Source organism: Netta rufina (genome assembly GCF_964035555.1).
Source record: "Netta rufina genome assembly, chromosome: 12".
Classification (NCBI taxonomy): Eukaryota; Metazoa; Chordata; class Aves; order Anseriformes; family Anatidae; genus Netta; species Netta rufina.
In genome coordinates, this window is record NC_140135.1 from 11,576,237 (window position 1) to 11,599,722 (window position 23,486).

At 48.4% G+C, this 23,486-nt stretch overlaps 1 protein-coding gene across 1 annotated transcript in view; it reads left to right on the forward strand.

Annotated features, from left to right (window-relative positions):
- The window catches only part of LOC311213976 (gamma-aminobutyric acid receptor subunit alpha-3-like), a gene marked incomplete at both ends in the record, with an annotated part of 51,502 nt that extends 37,680 nt beyond the window's left edge, over positions 1 to 13,822 (forward strand). The window contains 4 exons of the mRNA XM_084294330.1: positions 2,534 to 2,677; positions 3,939 to 4,091; positions 6,931 to 7,142; positions 13,493 to 13,822. Of these exons, the coding sequence (XP_084150456.1) occupies positions 2,534 to 2,677; positions 3,939 to 4,091; positions 6,931 to 7,142; positions 13,493 to 13,822 (839 nt within the window). The remainder of the gene's footprint in view (positions 1 to 2,533; positions 2,678 to 3,938; positions 4,092 to 6,930; positions 7,143 to 13,492) is intronic.
- Positions 13,823 to 23,486: the final 9,664 nt, after the last annotated feature.

Genomic DNA, 23,486 nt, shown 5'->3' on the forward strand with positions numbered 1-23,486 from the left:
ATGTAGAACTCATTGCCACAAGACATAACTAAGTCCAGTAAATTAGCAAGCCTTAGAGAAGGATGAATTATTAATGTTAATTGACCTTGTGAGGAGGGATATAAAATCTCATACCTCAGGCCTAAACTTTGGGATTATTACAAGACTTTCAGGAAGGCAGATTACTCTATATCTAATTACTTTCTTGGTGAGGAAAAGAGACTAATGTGCATATTCCTGCTGGAACACCCTTTGGGGTTCTTCTGGGCATTTTTTTACTGATTTGCCCTTTAAATGATGGGAGTTTTGAAACAAGCAGCTCAGAAAGCTGCCCTTGATTAATGTTACTATGAATATTTCTAAAGCACCTATTTGCATAGCATGTGAGTTCACCTCTCTTATGTTGGAGTAGGATTAAATCACTGTTTGCACCAAAAAGCTGCCCATAGCTGGAAGCTGCTCGTTTGCAAGAAGCTTAATGTGGTTCAGATTCTGTAAGTACAAGGGCAGTGCTAGTGCCAGATGTGCTGTTCAAAGGATAGCCAAATTTGCCTTGGTGACAAGTGATCCCTCAAGCTGAATGGCTTATCAGAGGCCTCCTGTCCCTGTGCCACAGTGGCATGCACCCCGAGTGGGAAAGCAGAGAGCTTGCAGGAGAAGTAGGGTGATCAGCCACTTCAGAGAGCCACAGTTGCCCAAGTGCACACCATGTGCTCACTTCATTCCTTGGGCCAGAAGTGTAGTGAAGGTGATGGCTTTACCTCTCCCCACGCTCCCTAAAGATAGATGAGCACAGCAAAGAACAACTGTTTCTAAGCCAGTCATAGGAGATTTGTATAGCAGCTGAGACTAGGAAAGCAGAAGATGTTGCTAGACTTATCAGCTCCACTAAGTGTTACAGAACTGTCCTTGGATTGGACTAGACTGCATTGCAAGTGGGTCATTGAACAGAACTAAAACAGATTCCTGGCATTAAATAGGTTCCAATTATCCGTGCCGTGGCTACATGACAGCAGGTATCACAGGACAACTAGGTGAGAAGAAACCTGCACTTTCACGTATGAAGCAAAGTGGATGGTGCTGAAGATGTGGACAGGTTTCCTCTGCAGACTGAGAGTGGTGGTGGGAGAACCGTGACTGCCAGAGCAGAAGGTGCCGTCCACCAAGGCAGAGGAGCACTGGCAGAGCTGTACAGACCTAAGCCTGAAGGAGGAAGGTGCTCTCCAGAAGCATGTGGAGAGCTGGAAGGAGGGGCTGGAAAAGCAGTGTTGCACATCAGATGAGAAGTGCCAGTCTGCATCTGAAGTGCTTAAGCAGCACCGTGGCATGCTGAGAAACATTGGCTGATCATCAAAACCACTCCCCCTGCTTCACACAGTGCCTGCTTAGTGTTTAGCAGGTTTGCCAAAACCCACAGTGCAGGGATAACAATGGTTGTTTTTAAAAGATCAGGGAGATCTAGCTGATTTAGGACACAATCATCCACAAAGCATGAGCTGAGAAATTTCCATAGTAGACTTGACCCAATGCTTGGCCTGACCCTAGCCAGAGATGTCTTAATATCTTAATACAAGAAGCTGGTGGTAAAAATGAATGAAAAACACATGTTAAAATGGCTTTGCAGATAGTGAACATTGTTTTTGCCTAGAAAATTACTGCAGAATGGGCCTGGACAGGAAGCTTGAGCATTACGGAGAGTTGTAGCACCTAGTAGAACCTGGAGAAACTTAATTTCCAGATACTGGAGGACTGGCGACACTGAGAGAACAAGTGGGAAAGAGAGCAGTTATGGGAACAAGCAGGGTTTTGGTCACAAAGGCTTGTGATGGTGATGGTGACCATGTGTTTTAGGGAGGTGTTGGGCAAGGATGGAGAGGGGAGCTTGCAAGTCGCTGGAAGGCTGCCCTGGCCGCGAGCCCGGCACTGCCCCTTGCAGCAGCTCAGCAGCACTTGCCTGCTGTCTTCTGCAATGTGCAGGCAGGCTCTTCCCAGCACTGCCCTGCAGGCATGGGGTCGCACAGTGCACAGAACACACTGGTGGGAGGGCACACCACCTCCAGGGCTGTGAGGCTGGGGACAGCTGTGCCTGAAGGTAAAGATTTACATTTATTTATTTTAAACTAAACAACCTGAAATTCAACCCCGTTTGTGTGTAACCCCTCTTGTCAGCCGCTGACAGAGTAACTGTCCCAGCCCCTGGCATTGCAGGGTGGTGTTCGTCCTGCTGCCCCAGCACCATGCTGGCCTGGATGCCTTCCTATTTTGCCTCTGCTTGGAGCCAGCCCTTGCAGAGCCACTGTGTCAAGGCGACAGCATTTTTCAGAGACATTGCTCTGCCCCTATCTTCCTTCCAGCTCCCTTCCCAAAACCCTTGTTCCCTTTTGCTCATTCAATTAGCAGTTGCTGAGCTGTCTTTGTCTCTGGCCATGCTTGGCTGTGCTCAGCCATGTGGCTCTGAGGAATGTACAGCAAGGAGGCTGCAGGCTACAGGCTAATTTTGGTATATTTTAGGTCAGCCAGAAGCACGAACCTCATTTTTCTTTCTCCTCTGCAGATGCCTACACAAAGACAGAGGTGATCTACACCTGGACTCTGGGGAAGGATAAATCAGTGGAAGTAGCAAAGGGTGGATCTCGCCTGAACCAGTATGACCTGCTGGGCCATGTTGTTGGGACAGAGATGGTTCGATCCAGCACAGGTATGTGTGGGACCATGACGAGATGTATGGGCTGAGCACACTGTCAGGCAAGACAGACCGATGGGCTTTGAGTACCATGATTTTGCATAATTATGCAGGCAGTACATGGAGGCGACGAGGACCATGGTGCTTCTCAAGCCCTGTGATGTTGGAGAATATGGCTGAGGACATCTGGGGCTGTGACCTTCAGGCACTGAGATGTTTAGCTTCTAGTGGTTTCTACAGAGAGAGCCTTATTACCTGTACCTTCTAGAAAATTGATTTCACGCATCTAAAATGACCTGATGTGCAGAAAATTTGCCCCATCTTGCCCAGCTGGTCCTTGGTACTGTAGACTCATTTGTCTTGGATCCCTTTTCAGCCTGTCAGGACAGCATTGTGGGCAGGGGAGGTGAATGCAACATGATGTTGTGTGATTTTCACTGCATCTGCTTACACAAATATTATCACAGCTAATAGAAGATTCTTCCAAACAAATGTTTCCTCTGATTAATGACCAATATTAATCATCTTTCTCTCCCATCTGCTGCTCCTCCCTTTCTTTCTGAATTCAGGTACTGATAGCTTCTGTTATCTCGTGTGTTTCTCTCATCTTTCTTTTCTTCTTTGCTTTTTTTTTTTTTTTTTTTTTCCTTCTGTATGCACCAGTAATTCTCTCATTTGAGAATATTTCCTCTCTGGTGCACTTGATTTTAATAGTGTCTGTCTGTAACAACTCATATCACCTCCCTTGGGGAAATGTAGGGAGTCCAGAGGACTAAATGTCATAATATCTGGCCCATCTCTCTACTTAAGTTGTAGTAAAATGTACAGATGAATAACCTGAAATGGCAAGAAAGCTGCTAAAGGCTCCTGCGTGTAATGACTTAGCAGAGCAACGCTCACAACAAAAAGGCACAATAACCCAGCGAAATATCCAAAGCTTTGGTGCATTGCTTTGAGTGGAGGAATAGGGTACTGGAGGAAAATAGAGACGGCTGCTCCTTTGGTCTACAGCCCAGACCTTTAATAACAGAACTTGCCCTGATTTTTTTTTTTGAGATGGTTAAAGTGAGGAGAAGCAAAATATTGTCAGGATTGTCAGAAAAAAACAAAATCGTGCCATCCAGCACCAATACAACTCACAGACTGGAATTTCATCTTGGAGTTTGCAAATTTGCTCAGGACAGACCGTTGGTGTTTTGTAGAGGGACTGGTGCTCAGTCGGTGCCATCCTGGAGCAGAGTGGTGGCTCTGTGTCTCTAACCGGCTGTCTCTGCAGGGGAGTACGTCGTCATGACCACACACTTCCACCTCAAGAGGAAGATTGGGTACTTCGTCATCCAAACCTACCTGCCCTGCATTATGACTGTCATCCTGTCCCAGGTCTCCTTCTGGCTCAACAGGGAGTCCGTCCCTGCCCGAACGGTTTTTGGTGAGTCTGGGAGCATGTGGGGTTTGTGGTCAGGTCAGGGGAGAAAGGCAAGCAATGGGAAATTGCTGCTTTGTCCAGATTCACAGCGCAGAGCAATTTGATGTATGCAACGAGCTCTTCGCCTCCCCATCCCATCCATGCCTCCACCATCCCTTTGGTGGACAAGTTCACCATGCTCCAGAGCCAGCTCCCCTTGCCCTGGTGGCCTGGGGGTTTGCAAGGCAGCTGGCACCAGGCTGATGGAGCTGGTGAGGTCTGGGGCCCAAACACCAATGTCCATGCCCCATGCAAGGAGATGAGCTGAGGCAGTGTAGGCTGCTGCCTTACAGGGAGTTTCTGGCTCGTGACCCCAGTGGACAATTTCTCCTTTCCTGGGATGCCTTATTAATACATAGCTGGCAGAAAAAGCTAAATTATCAAGAATCCTGATCTCCAGCACACATAGGCTGCCACAAGTTGAGTCAGCGTGTCCTGCTTGGAGCACAGCTCAGAGGGGAAAATGATTCTTTGGGAAGAGAAAGGCTACAGAAAGAGGCAGGCTTCAGGGCTGGCTGGGAAACAAGGGGAGGAAGGACCAGCCATCAGAGCTGGTCTTCTCCAGCCTTGACTGGCATCAGTGAAGCCGCTGGCCATTTCCCATAATAGCTCTCAGTGTCTTTCCAGTGCTCCGATTTCCACGGAATCTCTGTAAAAATACTTCTGTCCATGTTTCTGCTACAAGCCAAGCCATAAATATTAACAGTAATCAAGGTATTGATCATCTAATTATATGCATTTGGCTGTGTCTGCTTATCTGTATGAGCTTTTGAGTTGAGGAGAGGGTGGGTACATGGGGAGGCATTTAATGCTCTACCTTTGCAGTTGCTAATGTGCCCCTGGTCAGACTCCACGGAACAGGATCCTGAGCTGCAGCAGTTTAACTGCACAGTAAATATTTTGTTATTATTTTCTTCAGCTGGTTTCAGACCCTCTCTCTGAAGCAAAGCCTCAGGCTGGCATTGCACATGTATTAATAGCTTCAGCAAATACATAATAACAGAATTTCTCCGTGCTTTCCTGCCAAGACCTGGAGTTCAGGATCTATACTCCCAAACCATCACCCCACCATACCGCACTGCCAAGGGGCAGACAGAGCCTTGGCACTGCAACAGGGAAAGGCTGGAGGGGAGGATGCAGACCTGCACATCATAAAGTGAAGGATGTGAAGCTCTGTACCACCTCAAAGAGCGTTTCTCAAAAGAAACTCCTGCACCAACTCTGGAGCACCTCTGCTCTCCTGATGCCTGGGCTGAGCCCTTCTATGAGGTTATTTGATTCCCTCTCATGTTACCCTGATATTTGCAATTAGACAGGTTTCCTCAAGTAGCAGCACAGATTCGTCATGAAAAAGCTGATTGAAAAATTAAAAGCTACCTTTGTGAAAAATGTCTTCGCTCCCAAATTGCTTTGCTTTGCTATTAAGGGAATAATGAGAACTCCAATTGTTTATTCTTTTTTTTTTTTTTCCCTCTCAGAAAGTATTACCAACGATATTACTGAAACTCTTCAATTACCAGGAGTATAGCTTAAGGGAAGTGAAAATTAGTCAATATTTTTATAATGTTTTTAATGCATTTTTAATTGAAAAGCATATTATTGAGGAAAATGGATAGCAAGGGTTGCTTGCTTTAATGAAAAAAGCTTTAATAGGCATTTTGCTACAGATTATTTTAAAAGATAAATCCTTGTGACACTTTTTCTGGCAGCATGGGCCACTGATGGGTGCCTGGCCATGCAGGCAGGGCCTGCGGTCCCACAGTTCATCCATGTAGCCCACAAAACACTTCTTCCAGAATATTCTGAGATCTGCATTGTGAGAGTGGCCAGCTCCTGCTCCTCCATTAAATCCTAACTATTTAGCTGTACCTTATTATTGTTATTGTTGTTGTTTTATTTTATCACAGTAGCAACAAGAGGCTTCTCCACACCAGCCTCCATGTGAGGGAGCTAGGCCTAGTGTCAGGGAATTCACAAATGAGGAATTAAACTCCCTGAATTAATGTGGGTGCCCAGCTTTGAGCTAGGACTCTTTTATAGTGAGCAGAAATATATTCAGTAGAGTTTGGGTCAGATTCCTCTTACCCTGATGTGTAGGCCATTGTTTATATGAATTAGAGATATTTGGAACTGGCCCACAGAAGGCCTTGCAGTTGGCCCGACTCAAGCAGGGGTTGGACTAGTTGAGTTCCCTTTCAACCCAAACTTGTTTGTTATTCTGCAAATTGCACCATGGACTGGTGTGGCTAGGGGTCCCTTAATTACAGCACATTGTGCTGGCTAGGGGTCCCTTAATTGCAGTGGGAACCTGGGCCCCATAGCTTAGAGGACAGCTCCCAAAAGTATGTGATGGAAATGCCAGCTGTGTGTTTTGTGGGGAAAGTGAAGCACAAAGATGTGAAGTGGTTCACCAAAGCCTGGTTTAACGTCAGTGGCAGAGAGGGGAGCAAATTTCACTTCTTAAGCCTGCTCTGCTCCCTGCCCTCTGGGCAGTGGGGATATTTTTCTGATATATCCCTTTTGTGGCCAAATCACTTTTGATATTGGTAGATCCATATGCAATGGAAGCACCTCGGGCAGGAGCCTGCTTTCTTCAATTCTTGTATCCCTGTCCATGTGTGTGGTGGACAAGTTGCCCCCCTTTCTCAAGGGGCCAGTACATCTGTGGGCCAGGCTGGTGTGACCCGTGACAAGGTTTCTTGCAGGCTTTTCCCCTGAAAGGGCAGGGCACAAAGATGATGGGGGTGGGTGAGTGCAAATGTACGGTCTGACAGCATCCTTGCCTCCTGCTGTGTTCCCACAGGTGTCACCACCGTCCTCACCATGACCACACTAAGCATCAGCGCAAGAAATTCATTGCCTAAGGTGGCGTACGCGACGGCCATGGACTGGTTCATAGCCGTCTGTTACGCCTTTGTGTTTTCTGCGCTGATCGAATTTGCCACCGTCAACTACTTCACCAAGCGCAGCTGGGCTTGGGATGGCAAGAAGGTGCTGGAGGCCCAAGAGATGAAGGTGAGCCCCATGGCCAAGGCCGGGGATGGTGAAGAAACGCTGCACGAGAGAGCTGCGCTGGGACCAGGAGTGGGTAGCATGCAGCCCCACAGCACTCCGGGAGGCTGGGTGCTACTTACTGGGGTTCCCAGCTCAGGTCTTAACTGCAGCGGTTCTTGGGGAACGAGGGAGGAGGGCTGGTCACTGTGCTCAGCTGGAGAAAAACACCCAGATCAGACTGCTCACCCTTTCCCATGCCTTTCTGCATGACTGTTTGCAGGTGGGAATGAGAATGTGTGCATGTTTTGCTCTTACTCTGGTGGTGGTCTCCTTTCTTCTTCTCCCTCAAACCCATAAATGCCCCGCTCCATCTTTCCTGCATGCTACCCAAGCCCAAATACACCATGGGATGCCAGCCTCACCAATGGAGATGGTTCCACCCTGCTGCAAGTACCTCCCCCAGCACGGGCAAGCATGGTGCAGCGAGGGGCAGGCCCTAGGGTTGGTGCTGTTGCCCACGGCTGCTGGCAGCTGCTGCTTTGTATGCTCGGGCAAAGAGGATGGGTGGGAAGCAAGCAAACAGAAACGGCACCTGGCAGTAAATTAGTGCCTGGCATCACCCACATTTCTCCTTCTACTCAGGATCAGCCTCTCTGGCAGCATCCTTCCTGACAGCCATCACTAGCCCTGCCTGTGCCCCCTCCCTCCTGACTGATTTAATCTGGGCTGCGCAGAGAAATCGCTTACTGTAGCATGCTGCTCCTTGTTTATATTTATTGAATCAATTTGAAAATCACATTTGTCCTTGTTCTCGGTTCTGGAGCTTCTATATTTTTCTCCTTTGCATTTCAATGTGTTGTTTAAAATTGTTGTGGGGCTCTATGCAAATACCTGGCAGAACTGCAGTAACTTTTAGGAGGACGACAGCCAGCCATTTCTCTGGTATGGAGGTCACAGCAGAAGAACGGAGGCCTTGTGGAAAACCACAGCCATCACTGGATGCTGAATGCCTCTGTCTTGTGATTCTTAGACTCTTTCTATCCATTTGCTTTTGCAGCTGTGGTCTGAGTACCAGGCTCATAGCAGAAGGGCTCCAGAGGAGGACTGTTGGTTGTCTTCCACATCCATCATGAGCAATAGCACTAGCTGGGCCTCTAGAGATGAGAGGAATCTTTCTCAGGTCATTGGCATGAACAAAAAATCAGAGCAGGTCCTCAAAGCAACCCTATCCCTTTCAGGGATGGGTAAATCAGCACAAAGTCAGGATTCACAAAGCCTTGGGCAGTTATGTGAACTGAGCACAGCCAAAGAAGCAACAAAGGCTTAAAAGCTTCAATTTATGATAAAAGAAGCAGTTTCCTCGATTTATTTATTGACCCAGCACTGCAAAACCAACCATGCTGAAGCAATAGGGTAAAAACAGGCAGAACGTTTGCACACATGGTAATTGAACAAGAAAACAAAGCAGGACTGGAAATGTTTCAGAGAAAGCGCTCCTTGGGAGAGTTTGCTGCAATTGGTGTCAGCCTGAAGAATTGCAATGGACTCCAGATTTGTGGATTCTTTTTCAAGCCAACCCTCTTCCTTATCTGATGCAAACTCAAAAGGCTAACCCACCCTGGTCTCTGCAGCTCAGAAGCTCTCACTCTCCCTCATTTTCTCTATTTTGCTTTTATATATGCTGCAAACAATCACATCTGAAATCACATATTCAAGGATAACATCCTGAACAGTCATGGACTTTCAGGGAGCTTGTGAATATGATGCGTCACCATATTTGCTTTCATCTCTATTCCACCGAATATTTCCAAGCAGTGAATTTGCTACGCAAGAAAGGTGCCACATTGGCTCAGTTCCAGCCTTTAATTAGCTCTTCTTGAAACAATTGACAAGCCAGGTGGTTGAAACCACTAAAGAAAGAGGAGGCAAAAGAATAACTATCGGCATTTTAAAGTGTTGATACCAGGAGAGTAAAACTGCCAGTGACAAGCCCAGGCTGAGCCTTGGTCTCTGGAGAGCCTTCCCCCAAGCCAAAAAGATTGTTCTTTATTGATGTGATGGCAAGGACCCTCATTCCAGGTTTGATTGTTTCCTTGCATGAACAAGAAAAAAAAAATAAATCAATAAGTGTCAGCCCTGCCCTCACCTCAAATTCAGGCAGCAGCAATGCTTCCCATCCTATTTAAAAGAAATCCCTATTTTGCAAAAGCTGCGGGTTGCTAACAGGCACTCCCAGCATGTTCACTCTCTCATGGCAGGTTCTATTCTTCCTTTGTCCCCTCCATCCATTCTACCAATTTAGATGGAGGATTCTGGGAGGCAAAGCAGTTTTTGGGTAGAACTTAACCATGATGGGTAGATCTTGGTGAAAATGTTAGGCCCAAACTTTCTATATTTTTTTTTCATATGTCTTTTTACTGAGGAAAAGTCACCAAGGAGCATCCTTCAAACCTCTGTGTTGATACTATCATCCTTGAGTTTTCTTCCTTGTTTTTTGGAGGTGTCTGACATGCTTGCCATTTGCACCAGGTAATGTATAGCATCTTAGTTTCAGTCCCCTCCTTCCAACAGAGAGGAGCTAGAACCAACCTTCATAGACCACAATTTTCAATCAAAGACTCACAGGATGATTCAGACCCTTTTTTTCTGCCTCACTATGGTAAATATGTTTTAATGTGACTCTTTCCTTTGCTGACCATGCTCTGCAACCCAGTCTTCTTTGTCCTGCTGCATTCACATTCTCCTGTGGCTCCCCGTAGCACTGCAAAGGATTTATGCTTTCAACATCTTCACTAGGTTCCATGTAACATTCATTGACTCCATTTTGCCCTCTTTCTCTCCACGCTGTCCAAATGGTGTCTGGGGGTGATACAACCTCTGAGTTTTTGTCTGGAGATACAGAGAGTGTAAAATCATTGAGGTCAGCTCCACATAAGCAGAATGAAGAAGAGATGGGAGGGGTGAGTGGTGCACCTGGAATACTGGGTTTGGTTTGGGCCTCTCACTACAAGAAAGATACTGAGCTGCCAGGGAGGAGGTGCAGAGAGCTCAGTCTCCAACAAACCATCAGCAGAACCAGTAAGTTCCCTAATTTCAGATGTTCAGCCTTTAGCACCTCAATAGAGAGTCTGGGGCACAAGAATATTTAATGAAATGCTATTGTACTCTACCATGTGTGTCTGTGGAAGAATTTGTCAGACTCCAGTATCTATCCAGGGACCATATTTATCTTCAGACCAGATTTCATAGCTTTTCCCTCGGGAGAGCAGCTCACGAAGATAACTTTCTGCAGCAGTTTCAGTCTCCCTGAGCCTAAACTGGGACATAAAAACAAGAATAGCTTTTCAACATAGACATTTTAACTAGGCCAGTTTTTCCAGTGTAAATATGGGGTTTCCTCTTGTTTTTCTGCTCCTTCTTTCTGATTCAATACAACATGGAACTCCTCATAGATAAGCGTGCTGGGTTATTAAAGCTGAGGGCTACTTTGCAGCTGACAGCAATAAGCAAGTTCTGCTTTATTTGATTGTCAAAACCTTGCCTAAAACATTTATTTATAAAGCATAGTCTAGTATCTTCAGGCTGAACCATTTTTTTTGACATTTCAGGAGCCTGTTTTCTTGCACGTGTGTGCTCTGATGAGAAACATGTACTTTGCTTGTTTAGCAAAGACTGCCCAGGCTCCCAGCACTGACCAGGGAAACTGTGGACAGCTAAAAAGTGTCTCTGGTTGTAGGCTCCCAAGCCTCAGCACTACCTGAACAGCCTGATCTGAGGTCCAGAGAAGCAGTGCAGAATCTTGGGGGCCTCTGAATCACATTAATAGGAGCAGTTGCTTGCTGTCAACACCCACAGCATTCACGTTAGCCTGAATTTCCTCAATTTCAGCCTTCTGTTTTCAAGTGCTGTTGGCTAGACAAGACAGATCCACTTTGCAAGCTCTGGGGCAGAAAAGCTAGCCAGGTTGAAAATGTCATGTCACTAATAGTCATCTTATTCACGTAACATGGCTGATTAATACTCAAATAATCACAGTGCACTTCAAATTACATTCTGCAAACAACAAACAATGTTTTTCGTTTCATTGCGTACTATTAATTATTTTATTACCTCCTGTAGCTATGTTAATAACTAATCATGCTAAAGCACATTTGAATGTTTTAGAAGGTGAAACATCTTTAGTCCTTTGTTTGCTTCTTATCAGCTCTTTAGCAGGAAAAGTTCACCTGTGCAGGGGGTACCAGTTAACATGGCTCTAATGCTTGCAGAAATCAGTCACACAGTTAATCGTTAAAGATCATAACAATCTCTCCCACATTATCCATAGAGGACTATGAATATGGTCTGATCAGTGGTTTAGTCAGATCTGGACTTTTCTAGACATTTAGACCTCCTTCTAAGAGCAGGTTAATTTCTGTAATTGCTGGAGTTGCTATGAGGCTGCATTCAGAGCACTGATGTTACTGGAGAGGGGCTGAAAGATTGTGCAGAAGTCTGTTTTTTTAACATCCCACTGAAAATTGCTGTGGAAAATGCATTTCCTAAGGTAACCAGAAATATCCCTGGTGATTGTGGGCACATTTACAACGGAAGTACAGCCTGAAATCTAAAGCCCTTGGAGTATCTCTGCAGGTCAGATGGTCAATCCAGCCTTTCTGGTTCTCAGGCTAGGATGCAGAGATGAACACATCCTGCTGGCTGTGCACTCTCCCTTTCTCCCAGCCCTTACTTTGCACGTGGTGTCTGCATGCCTACGTACATAGAAGACAGTGCCAAGCACCATTGGGAAATGACTGAATGAACATTATTTTGTGTTTCAGTTGCTTTTGAATGGAAAATGAGATAAGAAGTCACACCTTGTTCTGAGTTTAGATTTTAGATTCCCACTGTGAGTGATTGCTGTGTCTAGCTCTGACTCCTGGTGTAATTACAGCGGACACCACACAGACACACACAGGTGCTGGGCTATGCCGGGTGTCTGATAGCTGCACAGGAAGAGATTTAATTCAACAGGCATCTCCTGGTAGACCTAGATTGCTTCATACAATATGGCCTATGGTGCAGCTGGTCTCAAGTCCCTGACAACAACAGGAAGATCCCCGGGGTGGGGGAAACATCCATCATGACTCTCTAGCTCTGTCTTCCCATCCACTCATCTTCATTAACATCGGAACTGTCTGTCTTAAGCATCCTCCTTCATCCTTTAGTGCACCATGTCAAACACAAGTGTGTCTTTTCCATTTCCTGTGCAAGCTCTCCACCCTCAGCAAAGACAGCTCTGCTCTCCTTGGAGCCCTGGGGGAGGGCTGCACTTTTCTCCCTTGATTTGCAGCAACCCTTAGATATGAAGGCAAGATGAAAGGCTCCCCTCTGCCCTTATAGCATCTGGAGTTCTGAAAACCAGAGCTACTGCAAATCTTTTCTGTCTGTTCTGTATCTTACCAGGGTAGGTCATGAGATGAACTAAAATATCCCAGAGACGTTGTGGACGTTGTGACGTTAAATTCTGAGGTATTCCATGTGAGACGTTCAGGGCACTGAGGCAGTGTAAGATATGGCCTTTCAGTATCATGGTTCAAAAGCATTGCAGTGCTGTCACCCACATTCTTAAGGCCACTGGTTTTCTGCCTAAAAAAAAATATAAAAAAAATCATCTGTGATGTCTCCTCCTCTCACCTGATTCAGGAAATGGACCGGCTAAGCATAAAATCAAGTTCTTCCCCTAAGATGACCACACTGGGTCTCATGCTTTTCTAAAGAACACGTTCCTGCTTCGTCTCTCCGTGGCTGAACCTTACATACAACAGAAAACAGAACGAGCTGAGGGAGAAGTCAAGGAGTCCGTGTGTAGTTTGAGCTTGCATTCGCTTGTACTGGCCTAGTAATATACAGCACAAACTTGGCAGCACTCAGCAAGTCAAGGAGTCACCCATCTTGGGCAGCTACTGCTCAAGTGCAGCTGCACGCACCATTTTATACCTCTGCTCTCATCTAAGAGGTTGCAAGGAGGCTAAACCCAGCTGTGTGGCTTCAGTTGTTTGACTTGCAGCCATGCCTAACAACTAGCTGCCAGTCCAGGACCTCTGTGCCCCGTGCCAAGCTTACACGGAGCAGCCGGTGTACTTGAAGGAGACCCTAGACCTGCACATCCACTGCTCCAGCTGCCCTCATGTGGCGGATGTCATGGGTTCTGGCCATCTTCTCACCACATCTTCCTTCCCTTCCACAATGCTGCCTTCTCGGTCTCTTGCTCCTCGCACCCTTTTCCATCTTCTCATTCAGACAGGCAGGTAAACTCAGAGGACAAAATATTCTCTGTGCAATTCTACAGTCACTTCATCTCTGTTGTGTTTTTCTTCCACCTTCCCTAGAAAAAAGAACCGGTGGCACTAGCGAAGAAAACCAACAACACCTACAACATAGTTGGCACCACATATGCCCTCAACATTGCCAAGGACCCTGGCCTGCCCACCATCTCCAAGAGTGCTGCAGCCACCGCGACGGCCACCAACGTGCCCCCCAAGATGCCCCGCTTAGAGGAGAAGCTCCCAGAGAGTAAGAAGACATACAACAGTGTCAGCAAGGTAGACAAGATGTCCCGCATCGTCTTTCCAGTCCTCTTTGCCATTTTCAACTTAGTCTACTGGGCTACCTATGTAAACCGGGAGTCAGCTATCAAAGGAATGATCCCCAAACAATAAAACCAGTCCAATAAACCTTCCATCAGTGAGCACCACCCAGGCAGGAATTCTCCAGGGCTTTCTTCTTTCCTGTTTTGTTTAATTATTGTTCATTTGAAATTACTATTAGATCGTTCTTTTATAATGTAAACAAAACTGTGATTTTAATTTAATCCCGTATGCATTTAGTTTTGTTTTATTTTGGTTTGGTTTTTCTTTGATGATGAAAGGAAAAAAAAAGGATCATAACAAGTTGTGCCTCTAACATCGTGAATCTGATGTCCCCACCCACCCAAGTCACCCTGTGCTTCCATCTTTCCTCCTCCACGGTCTGCATGCCACTGCCATCTCACGCTCCTCTCCGCTGGGGGCTGCCTCCCTCCTCCTCCTCTGCGATGGACTGCCCTAGCGTGGTGGATACTCCTGGTGGCATGGGCTCAAGGATGTGGAGGCCTCCAGAGTCAGTCTCTGGGCTGGTCTTCAGTGCCTGGCACTTGTGCTAGGCTGTGCTCCCCTAGGGGCAGGGAGCTGCTCTGGAGAGGGAGTGGTGCTGCATGGGCCAGCTCCTAGCCCACTGCCTGCTGGGGTGAGCCCCTAGCTGCCAGGGGCTGGTAGAACCACGGCAGGTGTGGAACAGGGTGACAGCACCTTGTAGGTATCTACCAGGCTTCCTCCTCTGTCTTCACCAGCTGCTTCAACCAAGCCCAGCTGCTGGTTTCCTCCATGCTTCTCCCCAGATGAGAACAGGTGAGAAAGGTCTTGTCTGTCTGACATCCTGCACTCTTGGGGCAATTCATGTTAGAGGATGGGATATTTCCTACCAGAGAAATCATTTTTCTCAGGGTCAGTGAGTGACTGAGGTCAAGACTGGAGCTTTCTAATGCCTAGGAGGAGATAGGAGCTGTGAGGCTACATGCATTCAGCATCAGGAAGCCATAGAGCTCAGACAGATGGTTTATCACTTTCTCTTGGCCCCATCCACTTCTCCTTGACTTCTCTGCTCCCCAATTCATCTTCCTTTGGCTCCTGTGCAGCCCCCAGTAACAAAGATCTTGTTGCTTGTGGGTGGATTTAGGCAGAGAAGCCCCTGCCTCCCAGGGGAGCCATGCTGCCAGGGAGGAGCACAACCCCAGGACATCCAGCTCATGGTGTGTTCCTGCTCTCGTGCACCTAAGCAGCAGCAGTGCTGGTTCAGGCCCTTTCCTGCCCCAGCACATCGGGAACCATTCTGACACCTGTGGGGGTGCCTGGGGCTCCAGTCGGTCCCCAAGAACCCCCCTGTCCCCTGTGAATGCAGCTGAGCATCCTCATCACCAGGGGAAAACAGCAGAAGGGGATCTTTGAAATGGGGTGGTGGTGGTGATACTGCTGTCCCAGGGAGATGTGTGACCAGATGTCATCTCACAAACCCGCTGAGACACAGCTCTAATACCTGCAAACTCATCCAAGAAAGCCCTCCAGCGCCTCGGAGAGAGGCTTTTTCTCTCTTCATGGCCCTTCAGTCAGGGTCCCAAACCAGCAGCTGCCCACTTCCCAGCAGCAGCACAAGTTGGTGGCATCCAAACCCCGTGCCTCCTACCCCTCCCTGGTGCCTGGACCCCTGGACACACTGTCCTGCTGCAAGGAGCAATGTCCTCTGTCTGAGTGCTCATCCCCATCCCACGAGTGGCACTGATCCCGCCAGCAGCCCTGCTCCTGGGGCGGGATGCGCCACCTCTTTCCTTGGTCACTGGCTGCCCCCTCCACCTGCCCCCTGCACATTTTGGGCGCACGCAGCCAGCTCGGGGCCCCAGCACCCTCAGCTTGATGTCTTCAGCATTGCTTTGAGCCTCTGCGCCGAGCTTGGCACCCCCTGCCAGTGCAGGAGCGGGGCTGAGCATGAGGCACAGGACTCGCCCCACCTGGAATATCCATGGGGACGGCAGGATGGAGCGGGGCAGGGCAGGATGCTTCATCCTGCAGCGTGCGTGTTGTTGGTGCAGGTCCTGCCCGTCCCTCACCTCTCTTGCTGGCTCAGCAGCAGCGCACAAGGAGAGGAGCTCGGAGACATTCAGCTCAGCCCCCGGCGTGTCCCGTCCACCAGCAGGCAGCGTGGGGTGAGATGTGGCATATCCCCCAAACAGATGGGAAGGAAACCAGCTCTAGCCATGCCATCCGCACCCCAAACCACCTGCGACATTTCTACAGTGCCTTTCATCCCCAGGGCTCCCCGCCAGGCAGCGAGGAGGGGAAAACCCCAGCATTGTGCTGGAGGAGCGGAGGGAGGATGCACTGTCCCCAAATCTGCTGGGCAGGGGGGGCATCCCCACCACTTTTGCATTGCCCCAGCACTGCCCTGCACCCCTGTGCCCTTTTTGCTCCCCCCATGCCAGCACTGTCCCCTCCAGCAGTGGGTCCCCCTGCTGCCATCCCCCAGCTCCCCAGCTGTAACCGCTGAGCTAACCGGCCATCAGGCTGTCTGTTTGGGAGACTACTTGGATGTCATTTTCTTAAATCAGCTAGATGAAGTGTATCTCATAAAACATTCATGTCACTATAATACTCAGGCCTAAGTGAATGAAATAGAAACCCTATAAAAAGCAAAACAAACACAATAAAATGGTAACAAAGAGGATATTGTGTTTACTAACGGAATTATGTCAAAGCCAAGCTTAAATATGGGATCCAGTGACTTCGCTGACTTGAGTCTCCTCCTCAGCCCCCTCCACTAGCCTGGGCATTCCCCAAAATCCCCTCTGCCTGAGGACAGCCCTACCTGCTGCACAGTCAGGGTGAGCCTCCTGCCTGTCTTCTCCACTTCTCCTTCCCTCCTGTTGCCCCCAGACCCTTGTTCCTCTGCAGGACACAGTCCGCCAGGCTGGCTTGCCGGTGGCACCCACCTGCTGGCCCATCTTTGCTCTCCCCAGCTCTGAAAACTCTGCTCCCTGCCGGATAAAAGGCTCCCTCCCTGGATCAGTGTTAGCACGCCTTGAAAGCCAAGTCTATTCCCACCAAAGCCTGGCACTGGCCCCGAGTCTTTTTGCCAGCTGGAAGCAGAAATACCGGCATCCTTTGGTTAAAGACAACAAACCAAACAGGATTTGTAGTTTGGCTTCCAATCAGGGAAGCATTTCGGGAAGATAGTTATAAATAAGTGGTTTAGCATCTCCTGCCAGCAGACATCACAGAGAAGATAATGTTCTTTTTTTAAAATCTGTCAGAGGCTCAAACTGGGACATTTCCCTCCCAGCTAACACGAGGCTGCTCATGGGCCCTTCTTCTATGGGGCCCTTCTTTTATAACTGGGCTGTACACAGCCATCGACAGTTTACTCCACAGAAAGCCAGTTGTGCACAGAGTGGGCTCTACATTTCACTGTGAACCTCGATGCTTCAATATTTCTTTTATTTTTGCAAGGCCCAAAGCCCCCTGACTTGATGAGAGTCTCCCAGGAAGGAATTAGAAGGCGTTAACAGTGACCAGAACGATCTGTTAGCCTGTACTCCTGCTTTGTAGTCCCAGCCTGCGGTTGCAGTCCTCCTGACAATGTCAGGTGGGTGTTTTGGCACTGGCACCCTGCCCCTGCTCTCCTCTGAGACCACACATGGGCCAAATCGGTGTGTTTTTGGGATGCTCTACACGCTTGGGAAGGCAGGGGATGGTTGAGTTGAGGTCCTCCAGGTGGTCAGGGGAGCCAGCTTGTGGTGGCTGCAAGCACCAGGTCAGTGCTGCAGTGTGAGGGACAGGGAGAAGGGGTCACTGGGTGCCACCCGTGCTTCTAAAGGGCTGATGGGGCTATCCCCATATGACTTCTCTAAAAACGCTCCTTGAACATCACCAGCCAGGGCCATGACACCCAGGGCACAGCTGCCCAGCTCTTCTCCACACACCAGGCTCTCTGTGAGCAAAGGCAGCTTCACTGCTCCCTAAGTCCTACAACAAGTTGTTGAAGCCAACACAGCTCATCCCCTCCTGATCTCCACCAGCTCAGTGGCACTGGTAGGGACCCTGTTCATTTTCTGTAGGACCACCCCGTGTGAGCAGCCCCCATGCTTGCTGACCCCAGACACAAGCCCGGCATGCCAACAAGGGCCCGACCAGCCTGTTTCTGCAAGCAGCCAACCTGTGGATACAAGGTACATCCATTTCTCATCTGCTGCCTTGATTTCTTTTATCCACATCTTAGATTCCTCTCAGCTGCCCCCTGGGGGAGAGTTATAGGGCTGCATCACAGGTCAGGAAGGTATTTCTCTTGCTGCAGGTCATCCTGTCTGGGAGGACCCTCTGTTCTGCTGAGAAGCTCTCTGAGACCTTCTAAAACCCGGAGCTGTTGCCTCTCCCAGAGGCTGCTATAAAAACAGCCTCTTTGCAGTGCTCCTTTGCAACAGCTGGGGGAACAGAGCAATCTAGCACACATTAACCCACCCCGCCAAGTATACACCTGGGCTTTGCAGACCTCCTTGGTGGTGGGGAGGGCTCAGCCAGGGCGAGAGGCACACTCATGCAGTGTAAATGCTCTATTGATGCTGAAGTAGGGGGAAAAACTTTGAACGGTTCACCAAGCCTCTCTCTGTATCAAGCTAAACTACCCCTGAAGGCATTTTTGGCTAGATGCCACGGCGCAGATGAGATTGATAGCTTCAAGGTATAAATATTTACGGTTTGACCTTGTAATTGTTCAGTCAGCCAAGGTTTTTACATATATATGTGGGAGTGTGTGTATATTTATGCTCACAAAGTCTATCTAAAAGTCAAGCTTTTTCTCTTTGAAAGAGAAAATGGCAGCTTTAAATTGTTTCACTTCCCTCTCGTTCTCTTTGCTAAATCTTCTGCGAAGAGGTTCATCCACCTCTGCTGGTCCTCACATGGCTCTGGGAGATCTGGGGGGCACAGGGAACAAGAGGAACAAAGGAGAAGAGTTTCTCTCTTGCGACCTGGGACCAAGGTCACTGCTGGCAGCACCACCCAGCACCTTTTGGGAAAACTTTGTGCCACACATCACAAATTCTCCAATCCAGCCCTTTTATGCCTGCCCCAGACACTAGGATGTTCCCAGGGAGGCAGCTTTGTTTTTTCAACAGCTGAATCCCACGAGCCATTAGCCCCACACAACAGCGCAACCAGGGGGTGTGTGGCCGAGCATCGTGAGGGGTTTTGAGGTCCCCACCCTGAGCCTGCTTCAGGAGGGAACACAAAACCTGGCTGGATCCTGATGGCCAGAGGAAATATGCAGGTAGGAGCCTCTTCTGCAGAGCAGCTTTTAAGATCCTGTCTGCCTGGAGAGGGAAACCCGGTCCTCAGTTTGCTACGTGAGTCAGGATGCTCTCGCTGTCTTCGACGGCTCTTGGCTCTTCTCTCCCCTGCTCCTTGAAGGTCCTGTCAACTTTATAAGTCCATTGGCTCACGTTACACTGCTGGCAGCTCTCTGTTTCCTCTGAAAAGTCTGTCAGTTCCTCCTGTCTCTTTGCAGGGAACCCAGCAAACATAAAGGCAATCATATATAGAACAATTTTGTTTTTTGCAACCGCGAAAAATAGCAGAGCTGGGAAACCTGAGCGGCTGTCACATTGCCTTTGTGAGGATGTGTTTGGAGTCGAAGGGCTCCTCACAAGTATCCCCATGTCAAGAACTTCCCTGTCAGCTGGCTCTGGGTCAGTGAAGGTGCCTGCTGCTTCTCTTGCTGGAGCCCTGGCATCCACCGCTGGGGAGAATTGCATTAACATCACACTAGGGCAGCCCATCGAAAGAAAGAACACATTGCAACAAAATGCCAGAAAATACACTCATTTTCACTGCCTCAGGTTGAATCCATGCCCCTGGTACGTCTTCTGTTTTGTTTGCCATCTTGTGAGACTCTCTTCACTTCACTATGAGAAAGACTCTAGCTGGCAGCAGTTTGATGCATGACAATCCTGTTATTACAGCTGTAAATAATAACGACTAGAAAAAAAAAAAAAAACAGTTTTTAATTTTTTGTTGACTTTATTTTCTCTATTGACTAGCTGGTAGCCACTTTCTTAAGGGATTTCTCATGGAAACTGTGACCTTCCTCTTTCTCTCTTTCTCTCTCAGTGTTTTCCCTTTCTTTCCCTCTCTCTTTCTGAGATTTGTGTTTCAAATGCTTTTTGGTGCACTGTTCAATGCCTGTTTGTATTTTTGAATCGTATTTTTCAACCTTTGCTGGAAAAAAAAAAAAAGCCCATTCTAACTGGCAGGATTTTGAGTCCTGCAATTTTTTTCAGCTTTTAGCTTTTTCAGTGAGTTAAAGCAACAGAAAAATGTCTCAAAAATTTACAGTGAAGTTCTGAAGAGAGATTAGAAAACATCAGAAACCAGAACAACATGAACAACATCGACAAGCTGAGTGGATGAGGAGGACTCTTCTGACCACCTACCAGCCTCCTGGCCTAACACACCAGGCAGGACTAGACCTTTTCACTGAACTAAATCACTCCGCTTTTCCACTCTACCCACTCTCTTGAACTCTGATCAAAACAAATAAAAAAATCATATTTTAAAAAAGCACTGCACTATTGTTTTTTCTTCCAGGGTCTGTTTCTCAAAGGCAAGTGATGGGGAGCAAGCTCTCTGGGCGTCAGGTAGCTGCACAGCTGGAGAGTTTGTCCCAGTGGTGAGCAGGAAAGCTACCTGGGAAAAAATAAGTATTCCTGGAGAAAATATTCCCTAATTTCCATCATATCATGTTTAAAATATTTCCTTTCCAATGGCAGGGGAGCGGTGGGCACAAGATACAGCTGAGGCTGGTTGGATGGGGAGCTGGGGGTCTGCCCCAAAGCTCGGATGATGGTGTGAGAGGTGGGCAGGGGGAGAGCTGGGGGTGTGCTTCTTCCCCCCAGTGCTGCCTGTGGTTAGACTTTGTGTTTTGTTTTGTTTTTTTTTTAAGTAAAATTCTCTGGCATTTCTCTGTGTACAACATGAACAAAGCTTTCTGCCACTCTAGGGGTGACCAGAAGAGGTCTTGCCCAAAACCCAGGCTTATGCCACCCACCACGTACACTTCTTCAGCTGAATCATCCTTTACAGAGACCCTGGTGGGAAGAAGGACATGGGAGGCCCTCAACCCAAATGTCAGTGGCCATGTGGTAGAGGGAACACGTGGCAAGGACAGGTTGGGGACAGCTCAACCCACACTGCTGCGCTGCTCAGCTGCTACAACGACTGCCAGCATCGCTTTGGTCACCCACACAGCTTCCAGGCATGACTTAGGATTCACCCTGGTTCAGACACCTTTGCAGCAGGGAGTTTTGGTTGTGGCAATCCTGGTTCTGGAGATTTAATAGCACCTAGCTGACCATGCCATGGCACTCAGCCAGCAGCTGTGTGTGTCCAGGGGGCTGTGCTGTTTGCTAGAGAGGAAGTTTAAGGTGTAGGGACTTCATTTGGACCTCCAATTACCAGTGGGAAATAGCAGGAGAAGGAAATAATGCCAGTGCCATAGCCAGCTGTTTTTCACTCCTGAAGGAGTGAAACTCCTTCCCCTCTTCCCTGGGTTCCCTGAGCACCAGCTGGAAGCTGCACCAGGGACTTGCCGGCAGGACAATACCTCCAAACATACTGCAACCTTGAGCAGGAAAGTTGCACGCTTGAATTTGCTGCTTTCAGCTGAATCCTCCCTCTCGCTTAGAGACTCGGAAGACAGAGGAGGCTTGGGAGCAGCAGCTCGCAGCTGCCGTGGCAGATGGATGGTTATCACGGGTCTTGGCGGTACAGGCTGCATACTTATGTCTTCCTGAGGAAGGGGCATATTCTGTGACCTCGTCGAGAGCATGCGAGGAAGAATCCCACTATGTTTTCAATGACAAAAGCTGGGACCTGAAGCCTTCACCCCTTTCCCCGAGTCCTCCCTCCACCAGAACTGCACAGGGTTGGACCCAGCCTGAAAAGATCTTCCTGACTCAGGAGACAAAAATAAACAGCGATGTAAAAAGCTTCCCTGCATTATCACTTCTCTATTTGAACCTGGAACAAGGGCCCTGAAGAGGAACAGAGTGTAATTGCAGTGTCCACAGAAAAGAAATACTAATGAAAACAGGCAGAGCCAGGAGAATTCGCAAAGAAGAGGCATAGCAGAGCAAGTATTTATTACCCTGGCACTTAACACTCCGGCTGACAGGTGTCTTAGGGAAGCAATAGCCAGCTTTTATTATTAGGTGCTTATACCACAGCAGTGCTCAGAGGGGGAACTGTTGATGTACGGCTCCTGCAGTGAAGGACATTTGGGAGCAGATAAATGTGTCCCCTGTGCCCGGACAGCCCAGAGCCCCGCTCAGCCGGATGAAGGAAAATGTCCCCTGGGATGCAGTGCTCTTCCTCTGCCCTTCAAGGGTCCTCAGCCTCTGTAGCTATTCCAGAAGCCTCCTCCTGGGGTGGGGTAAGAGCCCCAAAGCCAGCCGGGAGTTAGCATTCATGCATTTGGGTGATGGGATCAAAAATCCCAACATCAGCTTGGGGTTCCCCCTGTGAAAGGAGCTCTCAGCTCTGCTTCCCTCTCCCCATAATGTGAGTAGGTCTGACACCGCAGGATTCCCACTCGTGGGGCTCTTCCATTGCTGTGCTGCTGCCTGCGAGTGAATGGCACTTCTTCCTGCAAAGCCCGGTTCCTCCTGACCGAGCTCATCCATCAGCAGCTTGTCAGCAGGAACATGATTTGAGACTTTGCGGTCGCCCCACTCCACGGAGAAGGTTTGCGCTTGATGGATTTGTGGCTTGCTGGGATTCACTCTCCCTTAAGCTTTCACACGTTGGCAGGCCACAGGGGCCCTGTGGGGGGTCCCGGGCTTTGGCACCTGAAGCACACGCTCCTGCGAACTGGAGGTGGCAAAAAGTGGCTGCGGTTTCTCTCCTGCCTGCCCCCAGCACCTTCCCTTTTCATGTTAGGGGTACAGGTGCAGCAGCTCGAGCAGCAAGACAGGCTGCTTCCCAGCACAGACTTGCTCAGGTCCATTTGTGGATGCTCACATCCCTTTGTCAGGTGATCTGCCCGGAGCTGTGGGCATGGGTTTCGACCACACGAAAGCTCCTGGTAGTGTGAAAGCCACCCTTTCAGCTCCCAGAGAGAAAATGCTTGAAAAACAGCACTGGGTGGTTTCCTTTGGAAGGGAAGAGGCGTTGGAGCTAGCTGAGCATTAGGCATTTTATAAAAGCACTTTGGAATCCCTGATAAATAGCAATCTAGGAATTGACAGCAGTGGTTTCAGCAGAGGTGGTATTGCAGCCGTGATAGTCTAAGGATGTAAGTGAGGCAAGGCTGGTAGGAAGAAGTATTTTTTTTATTACCCAGATAGCACAGCCAGGGAAAAGAAGCCAGGCTTTCAAGACCACAAACTCCTCTTCTGATCTGGTGCCATAAACTTCAGGCTTAGGCCTGTGAAGGGCTGGGCTGGGCTGGCTTGGTAATGAGGCAATCGGGGAGAAAAAGCTCCTTGCTCCATGCTGCCTAGCAAGCCGCTTATAGGGGAAAAGGTATTTCTTAGGCTTTTGTGAGGAATGGGGGAGAACAGGAAACATAATAGCACTGCTGAGTTTATTCAGAAAAAGAAAAAAATCGTGCAATGTTCATGATTTAAAAAAATAAATAAAAGAGGGAGATAAAAATACATAGGGTACAGACAGAAACCTCCTCTAAAGTTAATGTGCAATTTTTTCAGCACACATGGGTTTTGCATTTGCACAAGGAGCAGTAAGT